The sequence below is a fragment of the Lissotriton vulgaris genome, chromosome 1_1 (genome assembly GCF_964263255.1).
Source record: "Lissotriton vulgaris chromosome 1_1, aLisVul1.2, whole genome shotgun sequence".
In the NCBI taxonomy this organism is placed as follows: Eukaryota; Metazoa; Chordata; class Amphibia; order Caudata; family Salamandridae; genus Lissotriton; species Lissotriton vulgaris.
In genome coordinates, this window is record NC_141685.1 from 1,357,304,773 (window position 1) to 1,357,328,432 (window position 23,660).

The 23,660-nt window shown below is 46.8% G+C and overlaps 1 protein-coding gene across 2 annotated transcripts in view; it reads right to left on the reverse strand.

Annotated features, from left to right (window-relative positions):
- SHMT2 (serine hydroxymethyltransferase 2) overlaps positions 1–23,660 on the reverse strand; it is a 207,725-nt gene that overhangs the window by 141,986 nt on the left and 42,079 nt on the right. For both annotated transcript variants that reach the window (XM_086966700.1, XM_086966695.1), the window contains exons 2-3: positions 18,593–18,769; positions 17,875–17,954 (exon numbers count right to left, since the gene is read on the reverse strand). In XM_086966700.1, the coding sequence (XP_086822826.1) occupies positions 17,875–17,954; positions 18,593–18,769 (257 nt within the window). The remainder of the gene's footprint in view (positions 1–17,874; positions 17,955–18,592; positions 18,770–23,660) is intronic.

Below are 23,660 nucleotides of genomic sequence, written 5' to 3' on the forward strand. Positions count from 1 at the left end.
TATCAGGACCACTCCCCTGCTACTGGCCACCTGCAGGCCTGATCCTACCTCCTTTAGAGACATTGATGACCTTCACCGCAGAGCCACAGAATTAACCCTGGCATCCACAAGTCCATTCTGGACCTAAAGCACCTTCTTCACATCACTGAACTCTCCTTCTCCAAGCTCTGGCTCTAGCAGAACGTGACCCATATTGCCACCACAAAGCCCCTCCTTCTACCCCAACCACTTTCCCTCAGACACCTCCGCCCCGCAAGCAACCCTGCCCCTTCTCGGAGGAAGAAATTCTTGCTCTCCTCCATACCTACAATCCCAGCCATGACTCGCTTAATCCCTCAGAACTCTCGGAGGAAGAAGTGGCTGACACCCTCAGTGGTTACGACTCAGCCTTAACCACCCCCCCATGCCCATCAGACCCGAGGGATGTACTCCCTATCGACACAATTTTATCTAACCCTAATAGATATGCTACCCACTGTACCAGAGGGGTGGTAAAAAGCAACCTTGCCGGTGGACCCTACAGACTCCTGCGAATTCCTCGCACTCGCTATATCCAACAACACCTCACAGCTGTGCAAACTACATATCTTTTACCACCCCCCAAGCAAGAACGACACCTTTACGGACCTCCTCATGGAAATCATCACATCCAAGATTTCCCGAAACTCCAATGACATCTTCCTTGGCGACTTCAACTTGCATTGGAACAACCCTAAGGATCCTCAGGCCATTGCCATTAGAGACTTCTTGGCCGATCAAGCCCTTATCCAAGCCTGCTCCCTCGCCACACATTCGAAAGATGCCACCCTGGACTGGATCATTGCTAAATAAGCAGCGATCAAACTTTTCTCTATTGACCCTTGTGATTGGTCTGACCACCACGCCATCACCTTCCTCCTGCCCAGCACCCATAAGACATGGACACCCCAGCCCGTGATTCCTAAACTATGGGTTAGAAACACCAAGAACCTTGATCACGAGAAACTGCCAGCGCGTTGTGAGTCAGACCTCCCGCGCCCCGCCCCCCCCCTCCCTCACCCTCAATGCACTTAGGTCGACATCCTAGCAGATCATTACTCTTCTACCATATTCAACATTCTTGACGACCTGGCACCACTAAAACTAAAAATAACCCAGATCAAAGACCGAAATCCCTGGTTCAGCGGATCCCTCAACAAGGAGAGGAGATCTCTTCGACAGACTGAACGTAACTGGAAACAACATCCTTCAGCAGCACATCTAAAACTTCTCCTCCAGGCCAGAAATGCCTACAATAAGAAAATCCTCAACTCAAAAGAAGAATTCTTCAGAACGGAACTGAAGAATGCCAAAAATCGACCTCACAAGCTGTTCGACCTGGTCAAACACCAATCCAACAAACTAGCGAAAACCTCCAAAGAAATACCTAAACCCCTAATAACAAGTGAGGAATTCTCTTCCTTCTTCTGTGACAAAATCTCTGCCCTAGATATCAAACCCAAATCCGCAACTCAACGCCAAAATCAAAATCTGCCAGCTCTACCTCCTCTCCCCGCGTTGTCCTACCAAACCTCACCCAAAAACCTAGCGCACTGGTCCAATTTTATAACCTATGACGAACACTCTATCTCAAAAATTCTTGCCTCTTTAAACCCGAACAATCACTACAACGATCCTCTCCCATCTAACTGCCTAGCTGCAGCCTCTCAAGCCATCATCCCTTCCTGGACTGCAATAATCAACATCTCCCTCCCCCAAGGCTCAATTCCTGACTCGCTCAAGGCGGTCCAAGTTGTCCCCATCCTAAAAAAACCCACTCTAAACCCTGCTTCCGCTGAGAACTATAGACCCATTTCTAACATCCCACTCCTAGCCAAAGTTCTGGAAAAATGTGCACAACAGCAACTGAGCCTACACATCAACACATATCACTTGTTAGATGACATCCAATCCGGGTTCAGATCAGGCCACAGCACGGAAACCACCCTCCTCCACATTGTAGATGATGCTCCCCTAGCCCTCGACCAAGGCAAAGCCTGTCTTCTAATCCTCCTAGACCTTTCCTCTGCCTTCAACACGGTAAATCATCAATTTCTCCTGGAACGCCTCAAACTCAGGATGGGGTTGGAGGGCACCGTCCTTGAATGGTTTAGATCCTTCCTCCAAAACCGCACACAGAGAGTCCTCATCAACGGTAATCTATCTACCCCCTCTCCGGTCACAGTTGGAGTTCACCAAGGATCAACCTTCTCACCTACACTCGTCAACCTTGACCTGGAATCTCTCACCGAGGTTTTGCGTGCCGCTAACATCTTCTACCATATGTATGCCAACTATGCTCAAATCTACATAAACATCTCTTCTCCTGAGGACATTTTCTCCCTGAATGAGGCCTTGAAGCTAACAGTCCACTGGCTCACCGCCAACCAGCTTAAACTCAAAGCAAATAAAACTGAATTCCTCCTGATCTCTCCACCCAAACCCAACCCAGACATCAAAGGTTGGATCGAGACCATTTCAGCACTAAACTGCCCTCCTACCATTGTTAACTCAGCGAAATCCCTTGGAATAACCCTGGACGGCAGCCTGAACATGCATGGCCATATAAACTCGATGGCCAAAACGTCTAGATTCCACCTGAACTACTTAAGAAACCTGAAACCCTTCCTCAAGGTGTCTGACCTTCAAACGGCAGTACAGGCACTAGTCATCTCTAGTTTAGAATATGGATGCTCTACCCTTGCAGGGCTTCCCAAAATATCTCTGGTCCCATTGAAAGCCTGCCTCAACACTGCTGCCAAACTACTAACTGTCTCAAAGAAATTCGACCACACCTCTCCCCACCTCAAAGCGCTTAACTGGCTTCCCCTAGAGGCCAGAATCCAATTTAAACTGGCTTGCATTACTCACAAAGCTCTGTATAACAACTCCCCTCCATTTCTATCACAAAAACTTGTGGTATCAGGTGGACCCAGAAACTCCCACTCTGCCAAAGACCTACTGCTGCAACCTGCACGCTTCCAGAAAAAAAAAAAAAACCTACAACTGGGCCTTCACTGGGGCTGCGCCAAGGATTTGGAACTCTCTCCCACCCGCCATCAGAAGACTTCCGTCCTTGGCAAATTTTAAGAAGGAGACAAAAACCTTAATTGGTAAATACCTCGCCTAACGAACACGTTTCATGATTATCCCTCTATTGACTTTGAACAAGAGTTGAGACTAGGTACTATCCTATACAATGTATCTACCTGTTGCAATTTCCTTCCCACGTGTAGCTGGCACTTTTACTACCTGTTTCCCTGCATTGTGTCCCTTTTTTTTTACCCAGTGTTCCTTCCCACATGTAGCTGGCACGTTGACTACTTGTTTCCTTGCATTATGTATCCTCTTTATTTACCCAATGATCCCTCACTTCCCTGCGCCCCTGGACACCTCCCTTAATACTGTAAAGCGCTCGGATACCCTCACGGGTCTAGTTCGCGCTCTATAAAACTTTAAAATAAAATAGTCAATGAATAGGAATATCCCACCAGTTATAGTAAAGCTAAAAGGAGACTTGTACAAAAAAAAAAACAAGTTTCTTCCCTAACAGTTACTCAGCTCTGACCCTATACACGTTGGAGACTACCAGAGACTACGATCCTGTTTGAAAGTGGCCGGTGTTGGGGGGGGGGGGGGGGGGAGGAGTTGAGCCAGCGACCAAGATGGTCACTTGAGCATCGGCTCCGCCGGCCGCCGCATCCTGACCGACTATCCGGCACATTATCCTGAGCCCTGTCCCTACCATCTGGTGGGAGACCAGCACCTGAGTCGCTAGGTGAAATTCTGGTTCATTTGGTGGCCGCGGCGACCGAATATCGTCGAGAAAATTGGGGCCTGTGGTCTCGGAGACCGGGGACACGGGTCTGGAACCATCCGGGACGGAGTGCAACAACATCGGCCGCAGAGACCGGAAGTGGCCGGACGGATCCTGCTTGGTCGTATTCGGGTCGCGACGCGCACCTCTCAACCTGACTTGGAGTTCGACCATCGCTGTACCGGCCTACACTCGACTGAGGAGTGGTGGGTTTCCCCTGTCTTTGCGATCGAGATGGCATCGAGAGACTCTGAAAAGCCTCAGCAGAAGACCTCGAAATCCAATCGACAGGTCCAGTCGAATCGCATCGATAAGTATGCTATCTCCAAGGGGTCCCCCAGTGATGCGAAACGACCTCCGGCTGGAGGTACCGAAGGGGATTCGATCAGCGACGACCCCACTATGAAAGACCTAATAGCTGCTATTACTGGGGTCCAGTCTGCCTTGGGCAAGATGGACACGAAACTGGACACTGTCACAATTGAGGTGGGCCTTCTCAGGGCTGACCCCACCAAAACTACTGAGAAGGTCAAGAACCTGGAGGTTAAAATGACAAGCCTCCTCGAGGATGTCTCTGAGCTCCAGAAGGAAGTGCAAGACCTCAAGGCGGCCCAACACCAAATTGATAGAAAGCTCGATGAGTATGAGGGTCGGGCACGCCGCAATAATGTCCGCATTTTGGGAGTTCTGGAGAAATCCGAAGGGGCGACCCCAGACCTCTTTGTTGAGGATCTCATCCTGAACCATCTCAAGCCGAAGGGCCTTAGTAATTTCTTCACTGTGGAGAGGGCACACAGGATTCCCGGAGGCCGCCTGAAGGTCGGGGCATCTCCGCGTCCCATCATTGCCCGGGTCCTGAACTTTCGCGACAGGGACACCATTTTGCAAACGGCGAAGTCCACAGGGCCGTTGGCCTACGAGAACGCTTCGCTGTTGTTTTTTCCGGACTTCACTCAAGGGTCCAGAGACAGCGACAAGGCTTTATGTCCGTAAAGCGGCGGTTGAGAGACAGGGATGTGAAGTACTCAATGCTGTATCCCGCACGATTGAGGATCAAACATGATGGAAAGACCGAATGGAAGGATCGGACTCTGGGGCTCAGGCCCGAACGGATAGCGAAGAATAGCGTTCTGATTGTAACTGTAAGCCGCACTCATTACTGGCACAGGGGGTCTGGTTGGGGCTGTTCCAGGGATTGCTAAGGGGGCTTTTGGATCTCCTGTTCTTCATTGGAAGGATGCATGGCTGCCGCTAGACAGGGCCTGGGGTTCTCCGTCCCCAGCTGGAATGTGAATGGATTGGGTGATGAGATAAAACGCACTATGGTGAGTCAATTAATTAGACGACACATGCCAGATGTCGTTTTGCTGCAGGAACCGCATCTAATGGGGAAGCGATGCATGGCGCTGCACAGGGGAGGGTATACGCTTGTTGTTAATGCTGGTTTCACTTATGGTTCGATGGGAGTGGGCATCTTAGTGAAGAACTCCTTTCCCTTCACGATCCGATCTACCTGGTCGGACAATCGTGGTCGCTATATAGGCATATCGAGTCTCTGGGAGGGCAGGACTATCACGTTTGTGTCTATGTCCCTCCGGCATTGCAGGCTGATACGTTTTGTGACTTAGGTCGGATGTTTCTCACACTGCCCGTCGGCATTATGGTGCTGGGCGGGGACTTTAATGCAGTCATGGATGGCGAACTAGATAGGCGCCCCTCCTGTGTGTTGTGGCCCTCTTGTAGGTGGCTACCCGACTTTCTCTACGTCAGGTTTGTTAGATGCTTGGCGTCTCAGACATCCGAGTGCCACGGAGTATACACATGCCTCTGCGGCACACCATTCCCACTCCAGAATTGATCATGTGCTCTTGCCGGCGGCCCAGGTGACCTTAGTTAGGGAAGTGGCCCACTTGGCGAGGGGGGTTTCCGACCACTCACCGATTTGGCTTTGGCTGTGTTTGGGGCAGGGCGATGTTGGTAGAATAGCTCCCATAAGTGCGTAGCGTCTAAAGGACCCTGTAGTGAAAAAGGAACTTATGCGGGTCACAGATAGTTTTTTTCGTGAAAACGAAGGTTCGGTCACATCGAGGTGTTCCCTTTGGGAAGCGTACAAGACTGTTATAAGAGGGGAGGCCCTCTCCCTTGTGTCCGGGCAGAAGAAGAAGAGGAGGGAGGAATTGGATAGAGTGGAGGCGGAGCTTGTGGCCTTGGAAATCGCAGCTTCCTCCGGGAGTGACCCTGGGGGGCGCCATCGCCTCGGGCTACTCCGGGATGAATACAAGTCAATGATGCGTGACGGTGCGAAGGCGCAACACGCCTCAACACAGAGTAGGATTTATGAGGACAAGGCGGGGAAGTGGATCGCCTGGTTGGAAAAGGGTGACTGGGGATCTCGTTCTGTGCCGGAACTGAACGTGGGTCCCGCGGTCACGTCGGATCCCCAGTCGATAGTTCAGGAATTTGCGCGATATTATGAGGAGGTGTATACCGCTGCTGGAACGTTTACGGAGGTAGACAACTCAGACATGCTACGTGATATACCGATGCCTGCCTTGTCAGAGGATGATCGGAATTTGCTAGACTCCGCCCTCACCAACGATGAGGTGGCAATGGCTATAAGGGGGGGTCCACTCTGGTAAGGCTTCAGGCCCCAATGGCCTTCCCATTGAGTTGTTCAAGCCACATGCAGACCGATTGGCCCCGTATCTGAAGGATATGTACATGGAAAGCCGGGATCGGGGGATGCTGCCCTATGACCAACAAGTTGCCAACATTGTAGTAATCTATAACGAGGGTAAGCCCAGACTAGACTGCTCTTCGTACCGCCCTATTCCTTTGTTGAACGCGGACCCCAAGATCTTGGCCAAACTGCTAGCCACCCGTTTGGTGAAAGTTATCTCGACTTTGATCCATCCAGCGCAGTCCGGTTTTATGCCTCGGCGTAGCACCGCACTTAATCTCCGTCGGTTGCATGGTGTGATGGTGGGTGTGTCTCACATCCATGAACCAGCAGTTTTGTTGTCTCTTGACGCAACTATGGCTTTTGACCGGGTGGAGTGGCCCTATCTTTTTGTGGTTTTGACGAAGCTGGGATTTGGCCCTGTATTTCTTGGCTGGGTCCGGCTTTTATATTCGGCCCCCATGTCTCGCGTGGTCGTGAACAACCATAAGTCGCGTGACTTTTCTCTCGGACGGGGAACACGACAGGGATGCCCACTCGCGCCTCTTTTATTTGCTTTGGCTTTGGAACCGTTAGCAGCCTGGGTGCGGTGGGACTGCTCGATCAGAGGGCTGCGTTGGACTGCGGACTGGGAGGACAAGATCTCGCTTTACGCTGACAATATTTTGCTATACTCGACCTCCCCACGTAGTTCCCTTATTGTTTTCATGGACGTTTTGGCCATTTTCGGCAGGTATTCTGGATTTGCGATCAATTGACCGAAGTCCGTCATTTTTGTGTTGAGCGGAGACCCCCCCTAGAGTGCCCGAGAATTGCCCTGTGAGACTGGAGTCTGATAGCTTACGCTATATCGGGATCCAGATTTCTGGTGATCCCAAGGTGCGCTTCCAGTTGAATCTGTTGCCCCCCTTACCTAGACTCCGGTCAGATGTCGCGCGGTGGAAAACGCTCCCACTCTCCCTCTTGGGCAGAGCCATCCTCTTCAAAATGATGGCTCTCCCGCGATTCCTATATGCACTACAGAACTCCTTCGACCCTGTGCCACAGTCGTACTTCAGCGAGATTGAGTCTTTACAGCGTAGCCTTCTGTGGGAGGAAAGGCCGCGCATTGCCCTGTCGAAATTGATGCTGCCATGGTACGACGGAGGCATTGGTTTGCTCAACATTCGGAAATACTATTGGGCGTCCCAGTTGGCCCCCATAAATCATGCTATATACGGCTCGCCGGTTGACCCCGGATATGCGATGGACCGCAGTCAAGTGCCGGGGGGAGAGTACACCCGTGTTCTATATGCGAAGCGTGGTCAATTCCCGTTGGTGGGGCCTCCCTCGATCTCCACTAGAGTATGGCATGAGGCCAACAGAGACCTCAAGTGGGCTGGTCGCTTAACATTGGCTACTCCCTTGTGGAGTTCCGAGATGTTGGGGATGCTCTGGAAAACCAAGGGGTTTGATCGTCAGGACTTGATTGGTGTAACGCAGGTTCGCGATATTTGGGGTAAGGATAGGGTGCTGACATTTGAGAAATTGCAGGCTAAGTATCAGCTGAATGAGACAGAACGGTTTAGGTACCTTCAGATCAGGCATGCTTTGGGCGCCGTTGTCCCCAGAGGTGAGACGCCCCCAGTGGCCTCCCCACTGGAGGATCGTTTGCTCAATGGTCTAGTACCCACTAGGGCTATCTCCTTAACATATAGCAAGTTGATTAACCCTACCGAGGACCCCTTGGTGTTGTTGCGTAGACAGTGGGTCGCTGATGGCTTTGTTCTTGATGACGAGGATTGGAGGGAGGCGGTGGCATCTCCCAAGGAAGTAGCGGTCCCTATGAGGCTCCGTTTGGTTCAACTTAGGATTTTGCATCGCTCCTATGTCACGGGCCCGGGATTGCAGAGGATGGGCCTGGCTGGGTCTGCTGACTGCCGAAGAGGGTGTGGGCTGCCTGGAACGTTCCTGCACATACTGTGGGAGTGTGAGTGTGTTTGTGACTTCTGGACCAAGATACATTCAAAAATGAATGAAGTATGGGGAGTGAGGGTCGAGCTGGAGGCCAGGAGATGCTTGTTGAATGTGTGGGAGCCTACGGACCTGCCGAGCCATGGTAAGGTCTGGGTGGCTCTCACGTGTGTAATTGCTAAACGAAATATTGCGCAGCTCTGGGGTGCCTCTCGGGCACCTCGGGTAAGGAAATGGATGGAAGATCTTGACTGGTGTATGTTTCGTGAGAAGTCAGTGTATCTATCCAGGGGGCGACCCCGCAAATGGGTCAAGATCTGGGGAACCTGGAATGCCTATCGTGGTGATATCTGTGAGCCGCCGGACCTGCAACCTACAGACATGGACAGGGAGGACTCCTAGGCCCATTTCCTTCTTCTTAATCTCACGCTGTCATTCTTGGGAGTAGCATCCATAAATATGTAACAGTGGTCACCCGATACACCCTGGTCATTGTTTGTGTGTTGTATTGTTGATTACTTTTGTTAATAAAAAAAAAATTTTTAAAAAGAAGTGGCCGGTGTTGGGTCAGATACGATAATAATCATATCCGATAAAACCCAACCCAGAGGTATTCAGAAGTTATCTAATGTAATAATTATCGCCACACTGACTTTTTAGGGAGTAACAAGTTGATTTTAGTGCTACTTCTTCAAACTCAGTATGTTCCAGTAAATATTGTGCTTTTTCTCCTAGTTAAATTCGAGTAGGTTTGCACAGCCAAAATGTAACAAAGGATACAATTTTTACCACACCTCTTCATTATCAGTTGCTCTACATATCAAACCAGTTGTGACAGCAATCCCTGCACTAACAGGCCGCGTGTAGTCGGACTCTATGTGTGTTATGAAACAATAGGCACACAGGATAACACACTTTAATGATTTAAGAGAAAAACAGATTCATTTTCTTCATTAAATTTGCAGCGATAAATGCAGCTGTGTGCCACAAAATGACTTTTTAATGGTGCCAAATTTTCAAATCAATGTCACACTAATATCCTAGGACGGTCTAATGAGGGCACGAGTTATAGTTACTTGAGATAACTAATACTGGTGAAATTCAAAAGTTTTTAACTGACACTTTCACCCAACTATGATGCCCCTTTAAATATACAGAAAAATAGATGTATTTTCGCCCGGAGGTGCCCTAACATGGTTGTGTGCCCCCACCCTCCCACCCCCCACCAAATAGGCACTGCTGGAGATTATTGACTGGGAGGGAGGATGGTATGGCTAAGAGAACAAATGTTTGATGTCTGGCGGCTCCCTCCCCTGTCCTTTCCCCCAACAAATTGTTAAATAACTTAAGACTTCACTTATCACATATGCACATCTGCCCCCCCACCCCCCTCCCTGCACCAGACCACGATGGCATACACTGATGGTTTCTTTTTTGGGACCATCTGCAGTTGGGAAGTCCCTATGCTACAAATCTGTTTTGCTTTACTGATATGAGTTTCGGCCAAGTGATTTTTGTGTTGTGGGCTTTGCTTATCACAAAATCCTAATGAAGAAATTTGGGGAAAAGTATATATTTATTTTTACTGAAATAACTAAAAGCTAAAGTGATATTCTAGTTAGGCAAAGCCACTGGAATTATGCGGCAGGAGAGGGTCAAATTATGCGGCAGGGTTGATCAAAGTATGCAGCAAGAAAAGGCAAATTATGCAGCGTAATGCAGCACATTTTATAATAGTATTACTTCATTATTTCATGATTTTTACACTTGGTAACACTGAATGGGCATTGGTTGCACCTCATTAGTACCAATTTAATACCCAAATATAGCAATAAGCAACAGAGATAACCAGTCCAGCTTTGCAAAGGGCCTTCCACTGTGCTGCAACACATGGTGCTGCATTTTTAGTAACTTTGGAACCGTTTGAGCTAGAAACAACTTTATTATGTTAAAATCTACAGATTGTGCAGCAGATGATGGATTATGTGGCAAATGCAGCAAATCTATAATCATGCGAAAATCAGCGCACAATCACATACTTCCAGTGGCCCTGTAGTTAGATGAATATGTCAGGCCAACGTAACATTTTGAACTCCTAGAATCACAGAAATTCACCACTTACAGTTAGCGGAGCTAATTATAACTTGTGCCCACGCTATTCACTGCTTATGACCTCATGTTACATAAGTCATGGCATATTCTATAACATCACTCATGACATCTCAAATGACATCATTAAAGACATCAATGAGAGGCATTATTAGATTTATTTTTGTACACAATACTTTTTAAAAAGAAGTATGGCATTAGAGGTTTGAAATGGCGCAGAATAATATAAAGCATCATCAATGTCATACAACCCCCTTTAGGTGAAGCAGGGTTCTGTTATGGGCAACATTGAGCCTATACCATACACTTCATGGGCATGGGTAACTCAGCTTGTTTACAGCTCTGTTACTTTCCTCATGGGTCCTCTCACAGATCCTAATGCGGTTGTTGCCGTGCACTGATGGCGGGGTTGGGAAGGGATTAATTTGGTTCATTGTGTTTTGAGGGAGGGGTTTTCTTTTGGGTTTTGTAGGCTTGTTTAGAAAAGCAGATGACGGACAGTGGATCATCCGGACCAGCTTCGCCTTCCTGCTGAGCCCCCATTGGATTTCGCCGCCCAACCATAGGGTTGTGGGCTGAATGGCTGTGTAAGGGTACATACTGATGAGGGAAGGAGGGTTGTATTTCACTGATTTTGTTTGATCGATAATGCTGGTCGACTATGTAACGATTTACCAATTCCTGCAATAAAAATATATTTAAAACAAAAAAAATGGGTAACTCAGCTTGTGTTGACAATCAACGACACATAGAAGGAAAGCCCCTACTGAACATGGTGTTCAATCTGTATACAGCTATTCAAAGAAAACCAGCTTCCCCCAGACACCCAAGCCTTGTTGCATACGTAATGCCCCACTATGGAACAGCCTTTAACCTGTACCAAGCCCTTCACAGCTAGCGGTCCTCTAGTGAGAAATGAAGCGGACAGGATTGGAAAAGTGGGTACTGTAAACAGTATGTACACTCTGCAGAGTGTTTAGCTTGTGCCACACTGTTTGTAGACAGCCAAACTCATAAGGAATATGCCATAGATTTCTAAACAGCATTTACTAAGAACAGTGTTCAATCTATGTAAAATCACTCCAAAGAGAGAATATTCATTGTAAACACCAAAGGCCTGAAGGTGCTAAAGGTCATACTACCCACACCCTTTATTCTCAGCTGAAAACATTACAGATAAATCAACTTCGGTGGCTTATCGAGCACATGTATACGGTTAAGTATCTGGCACACACAGTTCTTTGACATATATAGACGAATCCCTTAAAATACTCAAAGTACTTCGCATTTACTACATACAATAACTGTACTGTTACAAACGTTTTATGAAAACCAAAAACTTGTATGCAAGTCATCAACTGTCACCTGCACATAATGTTAGTCCTGTACCCAAATGTTCATGACTTGCTCCATTCCTCTACACACCTATGACCCATTAGAAGCATCAACATTTTTATAATACTTACAACCATTAGCATCAAAGAGGCTGTACAAAATTAGGTAGAGAACTAGTGTAGAAAGTGCCCTTTCCGACATGGTGACCCACACTTTTTGCCCGGTATTTTATGGGATTTGACTGGAGTGCACTGGGGTCCTGCTAAACGGGTCCTCGGTGCCAGATCTCTTTCCCAAAAACTGTGGAACTGTACCCTGATTTGCAATACCTTTAGCACACCATGTAAGTCCCTAGTAAGTGGTGTCCCTGGTACCTAGGGCAAGGAGGCTAAAGAGGGATCTTAAGGGCAGCAGCACAAATTGTACCACCACAAAGGACCCCTCATCAAACCCATACAGACTGCCACTGCCGGCTGCGTGTCCTGGTGCAGACAAAAGTGAACTTGGCACACATCCCAGTGTAACTTCATAACATGTGGCGCAACATTACGCTCCAACCACCAGTCGCACAGTTGACTCAGACAATATTCAATAGACTCCATCATAAGGTAATTAATTGATCCATGTGAATAAGTTTTGAACCATGTTTTCATTTGAATACGTTTTGAACCATGTTTTATTTAACGAATTTCTCATTACTTTCTAAATTCATATCAAAGGCTGCAGGTTTACCAAAAAATTTCCAATGCTATAGATATGCCTATCCGGGCCTTTTACTGGGTGAACATTATTCATCCGGACAGCTGTCCTCACTTTGACCCAATGCATTTCGGGCTTAGTCGGGGGTAGTTAGAAATCCAAATTAAAAACGCTATCAATGTTTTGAAACATTAAGACATGAAGCATAAGCAAGAATATCTTGACACATTATACCAAGTATAAGCCATGTGTATTTGAGGTGAAAAAATAATACATGAACCTCCGAGCTTTGTGAAGGCCCAACCGTTATCTCAAATGTGAAACTAAACTAACCACTTTAACCAAATACTCCTCTTATCACACCTAATGCCACCCAGTGTATACCAGACTCAACCCCAATAGCGTGATGACTTCTCAAGCACAGTGATAATGAGCTGTGCCTGCAAATGCTAAACGCTGTTCACAGCAATTAAAGCGGCACATCTGCTCGCCGCACCACCGTGCGAGTTCACGAAAAGCAAGCAGCTATACTCGTGATACCAATTAATCAACTCAATATTGTTCTCCTCTTAGATGCCCCGTTTGCATCCCCACCTATCACATGCCTTTAATGACCTATTCAAGCCCCAAATTTAGGAAAAATACAAATCCCACAAACCACTGCATACCCTTCATTAGGCACCCACCCTCCGTGCATAAACCCAAAAATGTATAGGTTGGGATTAAAAACGATATACCATATTTAACACAATTACGCAAGCCAAATGTACACCAACATGAACAATGTTTACAAGTCTTACATTCTTAAACGCAGATTTATTAGCAGTTCTTAAAATGTGAAATAAACGTCATCCTGTGCGCATAAGTCTGCGTTTAAGAAGTTAAGACTTGTAAGCATTGTTTATATTAATGTACATTTGACCTCACCCCCCCCCCGTGCCATATTTTAATTATGGAGGGGAAATTATCAACATAAGCAAAGAGTTTTAAAGAGTTCTCGGCAGCTGGATCGGATACTCATTGCCGGCATATTAAAATCTTGCCCCAGTTCTTGGGCAATTTACTTGAAACAACTCTTTGATCACTGCTTAGATTTTGGATCTATCCCTTCGGCTTGGGATAGAAGCATCATCATTCCTCTATGCAAAAAGGGTGAAGGGAGTGATCCTAAGACTTCTAGACCGATTGCACTTTTGGATGGAATACATAACGTTTTCAACAAATGCCTCCTTACAGGGACTATCGCGGGACACTTATTTGAATAATCTTTCATGGTCTAACCATGGCATGGGGCAACTTTATAAAGACTGCAATTGAGTTGGTTAATTTTTTTTATGTAATTCGTTAGGGTTGGAGACATTTCATCACTATTAAAAGTATGGGTCTAAAAAACTCTGCCAGTGGTATTATATGCACCAGAAGTTCATTCAATAGTGCTAGCATATAGTATACATTTTTGAAACATTTGGGTCTGGGGCAGTCATCTACAATAGAAATGGTTTGCTTAGAGCGGACATTAACCAGTGTTAACTACAGGGCTTTCAATCTAATTCTTCACTATGTACATAGGCATTTTAATCTGTTGTGATTTAAAAAGCTCGTTTAGGGAGCATTTGTGGACAATATTCAAAACTATCAATGTGATTTAGCACACTGTAAGCAGATTACAATTGAACTGTTCCCTTGTTACTCATGGTGCAATGCAATTGTATTTAAGTGCAAATTTAGTACCTCAGGTGAGGTCTATTAGCATAACGTTTGCGTTTGATCATAGGTTTGCTCTTGTTAAGCGAAAGCTGGTACGCTAAAGTTAGAGTAGTCCTGGGGCTGCACAGTTGTCAAATTTGTAATGCCATGATACAAGATTTAGTTCATGTGGTTTGTTCTTTAGTCTAGGTCTGGAAATCTTGAGATCCAAATATTTGGTCTCAACATGGAAACAATTCTCCTGTGCGACAAGAGGGGTTATTCTTGATGTTGAACCCACGCTCTGTAAATATTTGTTATTGTCTAAAAAGCTTTTTTATGTAATTTTTAAAATTCTAAGTAGGTTTAATTGACTAATTGAATACTGTTTTAAGAAAACACATAGCACTCTTTAGAAATAGTGTTGTTGGGTTTCCCTAGGTCATTTTTAGATGGGCGCATTTTTAATCTCTTTATATTGTCAGCAGAGGAACTAGATTTAATTTAAAATTATTTATGATATCATTTTTACCTAAAGAGTAATTTGACGGGGGTTGAGTGGGCGATTTTCTATATAATATTTTATGTTCTTACATGGCTTGTCTAATCATTTCTAAGGTATGTATGTATATATGTATGTATGTGTGTTCTAATATAGCGCTCGACTTACCCTAGGGCATCTCGGCGCTTGCATTGGGAACCAGTCCTGGCTTTTCCCAGTGAGATAATCCGTACTGGGCATCCCCAAGGTGAAAGCCAGGCATCCCGCCGCGGGGGGCCGTTGTGGAGATTAAGCAAGCTTAATGCCCAGAGCTGCATAGTGTGAACCCGTGCTTAGAGTGGGCACCAAAGCGAGAACTATCGAGTCCGTGGACAATTGGGCTCAAGACCCTGCCGCGTCGGGAATTGAACCCTGGTCCCGGGTCTGACCTCTGCTTCAGGGTATGCCTTCTCTAACCAGTGAGCCACACTGTATTGTATTGTATTGTGTTTGCAGTAGCGTCTGTGCATTCACAGTTGCGTTTTTTTAATGAATAAATATGGGGGTGGGGGGCATATGGCCCAAAGCCTTAAGAGGCCCCGGAGACCTTCATCACCTGGGGCCGAATTCTTACTATTTGGAGAGGAGAGTAAGTGGCCCCCTCCCACAAGCAGGCCTGAGGATCCCATCCCTATGTGCCATTGTTTAATGGGGAGGCTGTGAGTGATCTCCCTCTACTAGCCTTAAATGGCCCCAGGAACGCCATCCCCAAGGCAAATTACCATCATTAAGGGGAGGGTGGCCCACCCCTACCTAGCCTCAATAGTCCCTGGAGACCACATCCCCCATGGCCGGATTTCATTATTAGAGAGGGCATGTGACCCCCCCCCCCCCCCCAGAGCATTCCTTGACCCAGAGACCCCATCCCCAGGGCCAGAGGTGGGTGCCCCGGTGTCCGCCCAGGGCACACACCAATCAGCACATTGGAGGTCGCAGGGGAACCCCAGGGCCCACACAGCCCCAGTTTGCTCCATGCATGGTGCGGGAGTCAGCATTGCTCCTGCCCGGAGTGAACAGCTATTTATGCTTGCTCCCTCCAGGTGGGAATAATATCTGCTTCTCGGCCCGCTGAATTGCAGACAGGGAAACAGAAGTCTGCTCCCACCAGGCAGAAGCATGATTAAATCTTCAGCCAAGTGCGAGCAGATATGAAATCCCTGTATGCGGTGCTGCAGACAGGGAAGGCATGCTTGCTCCTGCCTGGTAAGAGATTTAAAACTGCTCCTGCCTGGAGGCAGCAAATACATGATTCTCTGCCCGCGCTAATGGAGGGGAACTACTCTGTCCTAGGGGTGAGCTTCCTGGGATAGGGTAATTGAGCAGTCTCCGGAGATGGGGTCCCTGGGACCTCAATAGGCTCAACGAGGGTCCTCCTTTAAGTTCATTTAGGTCCTGAGGGTTAAGGTCCCAGGGGTGTACAAAGGGTTTCAGTCCTGACGGATTGGTACCTGTTGCCCTTTGAGGCTTGGGAGTGGGTCATGTGTTACCGCCCCCTCCCCCCCTGCCTCCCCACCCCACCGTATTTTTTAAGAATTCGGCCTGTTGGGCATGGGGACCTCGAGGATGCAGTCAGCTTGGGGAGAGGGACTGCGCACCCCTTACTCTTATTTAAGTCATCCAGCCCCAGGGGGATGTGGTCTCTAGTCAAGCCCTCCTCCCCAAATGTTTCTGAAAAAACGGCGCGATCACACCATTTATTTGCTTTAGAAAAAAAATTGGCCCCTGGGTTCCCATTTTGAGGCAAGTAAGGTCTCGCCTTGTATTCATGAGGGTAGTGCATGTTTTGAACTGGAGCAGTGTGTTTATTTTGTCCTGATGAAAACCCAGGGCCATAGATAAAGGGTTGAAATATGTCGACTAGTGGTTAAGAATAATAGGACCATAACACCCTTACCCCTTTTTGGAAGTTATTTTTAACCATACCCAAACAACAACTAATAAAAGGGACACCAAGGTTGGCTTAAGGGATTTTTATCTTTTCAGGTACCACGGCTTGGAAAAATATTCAGAGTGCTCCCTGAAAAATGGTCGAGCACACCGTGGTTTTTAGGAACCAGGATGGTAACCTGATGATTAAGAATGGCACAACTAGAGTGGCTGAGGCTCTACCAAAGAAAACAGGTTTTTTTTCACTATGAGCCATTGTGAAGTAAATCTGCATTCAAGATAGGGCATACACTTTTTATATTTCAGGGGACTAAACCCCCAAATCCTTTAATGGCTGCCAGCAACATTTTGTCATGTTGCTGGCACCCAATTACAGATCTCCCTCCCGCGGGATTCAGCCTCTCACAGGAGCGAATTGGACCAACTGAAAAAAGATCTCTGTGGCCAATCAGAAGGCTTTATTTTTTACCGATGGGTTTGAGGGACTTTAGCGAGACTCCTTCGAATCCAACTGTCCAGATATACAAATATTTTAAAACTGAATTTTTCAAAAACTATAGAACAGTTTTGCACCAAATCACAAACAGCTTGCTTTATGGCTCCAGATCGAACTTCCTGCCAAATTTGGTATAATTCTGTTCTGCGTTTTTTGCAGTAGCATCGTCTAAAAAATGTCTATGGAAAATTAATGGGGATTTTGTGCTTTTGGGGGGGGGGGGCACCTTTTTTTCCTTGGGCCTCACCTGACCAATTAGCCCAAAACTTTCCAGAAAAGAGCTGAGGTGGATGAACTTTTTTTGGAAAGTTTCATGAAGACGGTGCCAAAGTTATTAGTAAACCAAAATGAGCTCCATCTATTGAAAAGAAGACCAGACTATAACTACCCAGAGTAAAAAAAAATATATACATATATATATATATATATACACATATAAATATATACATATAAATATATATACATATATATATATATATATATATATATATATATATACATATACATATATACATATACATACACACACACACACACGTGACAGTAACTCAAACTGGGACACAAGGGCACAGGGTACAATCAGTATTTACAACACTGCATCGACAGCAAGTGCTGTTTTACACAGGCACAGGCACAGACCGACATTTCATTACCTCTTGCCAGGGTATCCTTCGGAGTACTTGTTATTGAGACACGATCCCAAGGCCTCCAGAGCAGCTCTGCTGCAGAAATTCTATGTACAAGATAAAAGCCACATTTTACAACCAAGTTATGGAATGAAGATGGCCTAGCCACAGGCCCAGCGGCAATAAAAGGGAGGAAACAGCTTCAGTGTAATCAACAAAAATAACTTTTTGCACGTATTCCTTGGACTGCTTCTCTGCTCTTCTGCCCCTTCTCTTCACTCACTCAATTTGAGCTTCCTCATGTTCCCTTACCGCAGTCTCTGTCTTCCGACCAACTCTGCATCTTCACTTTGGCTCCTACTTGACTTACCTTTTGCCGTTTTCGTTCCTCACACTGTTCATGCTCCTGCTCCTTCACTCTTCCCTCTTTTTCACAGTACCTTCTGTCTAATCCAGGCCCCTCACTCAGGCTCTTCTCTGCACCCAAACTCCAAGTTATCCTTTACACTCTAGCCCTTTCTCACTTAATATCCCCTCTGACTTGCACCGCACCCCTTCATTGCTGGACTGGCAAGCCCCTACCTTCTAAGATTACTCTGTCTCTCTGCTGTTTCCAGTGAATGGTCTGTAGAAGATCTACAAACATTGCCTATGCAATATAGATGTCTCACCAGCAGTAACTCACAGAATGCCGCTTCATTCGCAAACCACCCAACCTCATAAGTACTATATGTAGCAAACTCACCTCAGAGGCAATAAGCTCCAGCCCACGGCACTGTCTGTCCTTTTCTCGCTTTACAAGGTCCCACACTTCAGGGTCATCCTCGGCCAGACTCTCCTGCCCTAGCCACTGGCTGGCTGCTGCATTGTGCTGGCCACGGGAGCCCACAGCCCGGGAAACCTGGCAGCTTCTTGCTAAGGGCTGGGGGGAGGGACAAGACACACATATACATGAGTCATCGATAAATCAAAGAGACAAGTTAAAGAAAAAGCTACAAATGTATTAGCATTAGCAATGGGGATAGACAACTCCCAATGGGCACACTGATTTTGGAAGTCTTTCTATAGAAGCCTATAAGCACATAAGCAGAACCGGTGTGCTCATGATCAGACATCACTCCCCAAGGCAGTGGTGGAAAATGAAGGGAGTGAAGCGCCGGGGGACCAAATAATTTTGTTAATTCAGCAAAGATACCCATCATGCAGAATCTTGGTAGCTATCCAGACAAGGCCAGTCACCTGTTGCTCTCTTCTCACCATTATGAGCAACCAGTGCCACAAGGTGCCTATTGTGGTGAGAAAAAGTCTGGAGTCATGAGGCCTTGAAACTAAACTTCCCGACAGATATGAACAAGGTGTTTTACTTCTGATTGTTTGTGTCAGGCAGGTGAGGAGAGAGTGCATATAAGAAGCTGTATAGGCAGGGCTTAATTTGAGCCTGTGGTTTACGGTGCTCGGCACCGGCACTTAATTGTCAGCACTGGTACAAATGACTGTCTGCCACATAGTGGCACTGTCTGTCTAATTTAGATATGAGCAGAACAGTGGTTTGATAAATGAATAGACATTAACAATGACTAATACCTGCCACCCAAGCCATTATATCTTTGGGGGCCTGGAATAGTATGAATTATCACACTTGTTAGAGAGCGATGTGCAGTAGTTGCGTTGGTACTATCATTGGCAGTGCTGACGTGGGCAATGGATGGTGCAAGCTGGTGTGACCACCTGACGAGGGCCCGACGCTTATTTGTTTTTACAAATTAAGCACCGCGTATAGGTCAATGTTTAACACTACAACTCTCCTCCTTTAGTAGGTTTCTTCTAGAAATCCTTCAATAGTGCGCTATCAGGGGTCCCATCTGCCACTTGACTGAGAGACTGGGTCTGCATGCCACACTTAGCTGGCTTCAATCTGAGAAACTTAAAGGGAACTACATAGTGCCGGAATTGGTTGCTATCAAAGCAAGATTATCCCGGTCAGGCAAAAATACTCATTTGAAGAGTGCCGCATCCAGTTCTTCCCCCATTTCCACAAACGGCTGATGAAGGCATCCCCTCCTCTCTGTGCTAGACAGCTTTCAGGTACCGACAGCTCTGCTGTTCCAGTAGGTACTCTCAGTTAATATAGTTTGTTGTTTTGCAGAGCAAGTCAAAAGTCTGGATCCTCGATATGGGCCAGAAGAAGCCCTTTCTCCTTCCAGAGAGGTCTAACTCACTGTAAAACCAGGTCAGACCTATTCGTTGTAGTCTGATGAGTTCAAGGGCTTCGGGTTTATAGTCTCAGACACTTGAGGGCCAATACAACGGAGGCCGTCTGTTTCAAAACCCGCCGGACATTGTGGCTGGCTTCAGACAGGCTCAAGGAGCCCGTCTGCCATTTGGAAACGGCACGTAATCTCTAAAGAAGTCGTTTTACGCCGTCTGGATTACGATGCTAGGTTTCCGGCAGCCTTGCCATGCCAGGCTTTCAGACAGGAAAAGCCTGTCGGAAAGAGTTTAGAGGCTCCTGGCAGGGCCCCTTTCTTCCTGTAGCCTCTGGTTAGGGGCCACCTATGATGCCCCCTGTTGATCCCTGCACCTTGTGGCAGGCACCTTGAAGAGTCTGCCACACGGTGCAAGAATGGACATAAACTCCCTTTTCTGTATGGGAGCTTGTACTGCCGCCGTTTTTTGACCGCAGCACTAGCTCCCATACAGAAAAGGGAGCTTGCGACCACACCATGTGCGGTTGCATCATAATTCAGCAGTCAGGACTACTGACAAGAGGTCAGGCGCACCCGTATCCGAGACGGCCCACCCAACATCGTAATAAATGCTATTCTTGGCTGTTCTACGGGTGCGGCTAAATCTGATAACTTTTCAGGACTATAATGAGTCAAAATTCCACTAGTTTACACTGGTTCACAGCATTCAAAATTAAAAAAAGATATATATAAAAAGGTAGCACTCCAGTTGAAGCTGCGAGTGTAATGTTCCCCGACCCTGCCTTAAAATGTTTTTTTTTTGTTCTAAAATGTCAGCAACAATCTATTCTTGGTGCATCGGGAGAGGGTTATGTTATGTTATGTTATTTTATTTTGTATAGCGCGCAGATGCCGCAGCCAAGAGGCGTCCCGGCGCTTTAGGAGATGATAAAACACAACACAGCAGAGGTAACCAGATAGGAATGGGACTAAACTGTAGAAAATAGGAAGGTTTTTAATGCCTTCCTAAAAGGGAGCAGGTCAGGGATGGAGCGGAGAGGGGCAGGCAGAGAATTCCAGAGAGCTGCCGCCAACACTGAGAAAGAACGTCCACCCATTCTAGCTTTTTTAAAACGTGGAACAATGGCTAGATTTATCCCTGAGGATCGAAGAGCTCTGGAGGGGGCATAGTGAAGGATTTTCTGCGAAAGGATAGGGGGAGAGGCTGATTTAAGAATTTTAAAAGTTAAGCAGAGAGCTTTAAACTTAATTCTTTGCCCCACAGGTAGCCAGTGAAGATCTTGAATAGTCTGGCGAACAGAGACGAACTTCGGAAGGCCGACCAGCATCCTGGCCGCCGCATTTTGAACACGCTGAAGGCGAGCTAGAGTGATGGAATTGGATAGGAAGTGGCAGTACTCTTCTGCAACAACAACACACTGTAAAGAAGGCTGCCTTCCTACCATTGAAAGCCTTTTGTATCACTGTTGACAAAGTGCTATTCTACAAAGACTATGCCACTAAGTTACTTTATGCCAACAGACTGACGATCTAAGACAACATGCAGTCAAGCCACAGAAACATGGATGACAATATTAGATCAAACAAGCACTGGCAAAGCAAATAGGTCTCACATACAAGAAATCTATTAGCTTTTGTCAATGCTTTTAGCCATGATGTACAGCAGTATGGCTGCTGTGCAGCATATCTGAAATGAAAAAATAAAATGCAAAAACAAAAAATAAAAAGAGCACTTGCACATGGCCAGCACTGGCTGTGTAATAGCCCTTTTTAGGTCGAGGCTGGGCAGCACATGAGCTGCTCTGCAAGGAATGCTGTATTTAGGTAGATACAAAAACAACAGTGATGGACAGAATGTAGAACAATGTCATACATTCAACCCAGTACAGAGATCTGGGCCTAAATCCATAGTTTTTTTGCTCACCATATCATTTCCAGTTTGAACCCAGCCGTATGCAAATCAGTCTTGACCCTGTGCCCCATGGGAACAGTCCAGCCCGAACTGCCAAGCCAGGTCCTCCCTGGACTGAAAACAAGCATCCTAGGACCGGTTTCAGGCTTTCAGACCTAATCAGCCAGGATAGCTTGATTCCAGTGGCATGGAGAGCACGGGACTCACGTCTGAGGATACCCGTCCCACTCGGGGTGACAAATGCAAAAACAACAATTGATGGACAGAATGCAGAACAAGGTCATACATTCACCCCAGTACAGAGATCTGGGCCTAAATCCATCGTTTTTTTGCTCACCATGCCATTCCAGTTTGAACCCAGCCGTATGCAAATCAGTCTTGACCCTGTGCCCCATGGGAACAGACCAGCCCGAACTGCCAAGCCAGGTCCTCCCTGGGCTGGAAACAAGCATCCTAGGACCGGTTTCGGGCTTTCAGCCCTCATCAGCCAGGATAGCTGGATTAAACCCAGATCTGTGACTGGGGTGAAAGTTTTACAATATTCAACATGCCGTCCATCTTTTTGTGTTGCATTTTCACCCTAAGTTGACAGGGTATGCCCAGGCTTGGGTCCCGTGCTCACTACGCCACTGGAGTCAAGCTAGACTGGCTGATGAGGGCTGATAGCCCGAAAGCGGTCCAAGGATGCTTGATTCCTGTCCAGGGAAGACATGGCCTGGCGGTTCGGTCTGGACTGTTCCCATGAGGCACAGGGTCAAGACTGATTTGCATATGGCGATATCTGAACTGGGGTGGCGTGGTGAGCAAAATAATGATGGATTAAATCCAGGTCTGTGACTGGGGGTGAATGTTTGAGAATGTTCAACATTCCGTCCATCATCTTTTTGTGTTGCATATTCAGGTAGAGACTTGAAGCTCCGCCCACTCTGTCCATTTTTAGGTCTCGCCTAGAGATGCAGCACTATGAGCTGTCGTGTAAGCGAGACTAATTGTTGCCGGGTAGCTTAGCAAAGCGGCACAGAAGAGGTGCACAAGCTTCTAAACACATTGGAGACAATGGCTGTGACCGCGCGCTTTTGGAGACATGGGTTGTGAACGAGCGAGTCTCTTCTCACGCTTCCCCATGCTTTCACTTTTGTGAGTGAGGGCGTGGCGCCACCACTGGGCGCGAGACACAGACCACGCCGGTATTGTAGAGGTTGGCTCACTGTTTGCTACTTAACTCGCTGTTTTTCTCTGCACGTTTCAGCGGTGCCTTCATGACTACACTGCGGTAACATTCTTTTTTCAGTCTTGCGCGTCAATGTTTATTGTGCAGCAGAGTTCACGGACCTCTGACGGGCTTGTTATATACAGGTTAGTGCAGACTGATCACTTCAGGGGCAAACATGCAGTAAAATGTGCACTGCAAGACTGCATCCCAGGTCCTTTCAAACCACATTCAGCAGTTCCAAATCGGAGGTCCGCTTCTTACTCACTGAATGAAGCCACGAGTTAAAGTGGACTAACGGGTCATACATTATGATCAGTCCAACGCCGTTTTCAGGTGATATTTCAGGTATATAGCTCATTTGCATTGGACTAGCGCTACAACCGTCGAGTTCCAGGTTTATATCAGATAAAAAAAGTGTGAATATATAATAGTTGCCACATTATTATATAACCACAAAAAAGAACTATGAAGGTAGAATTCG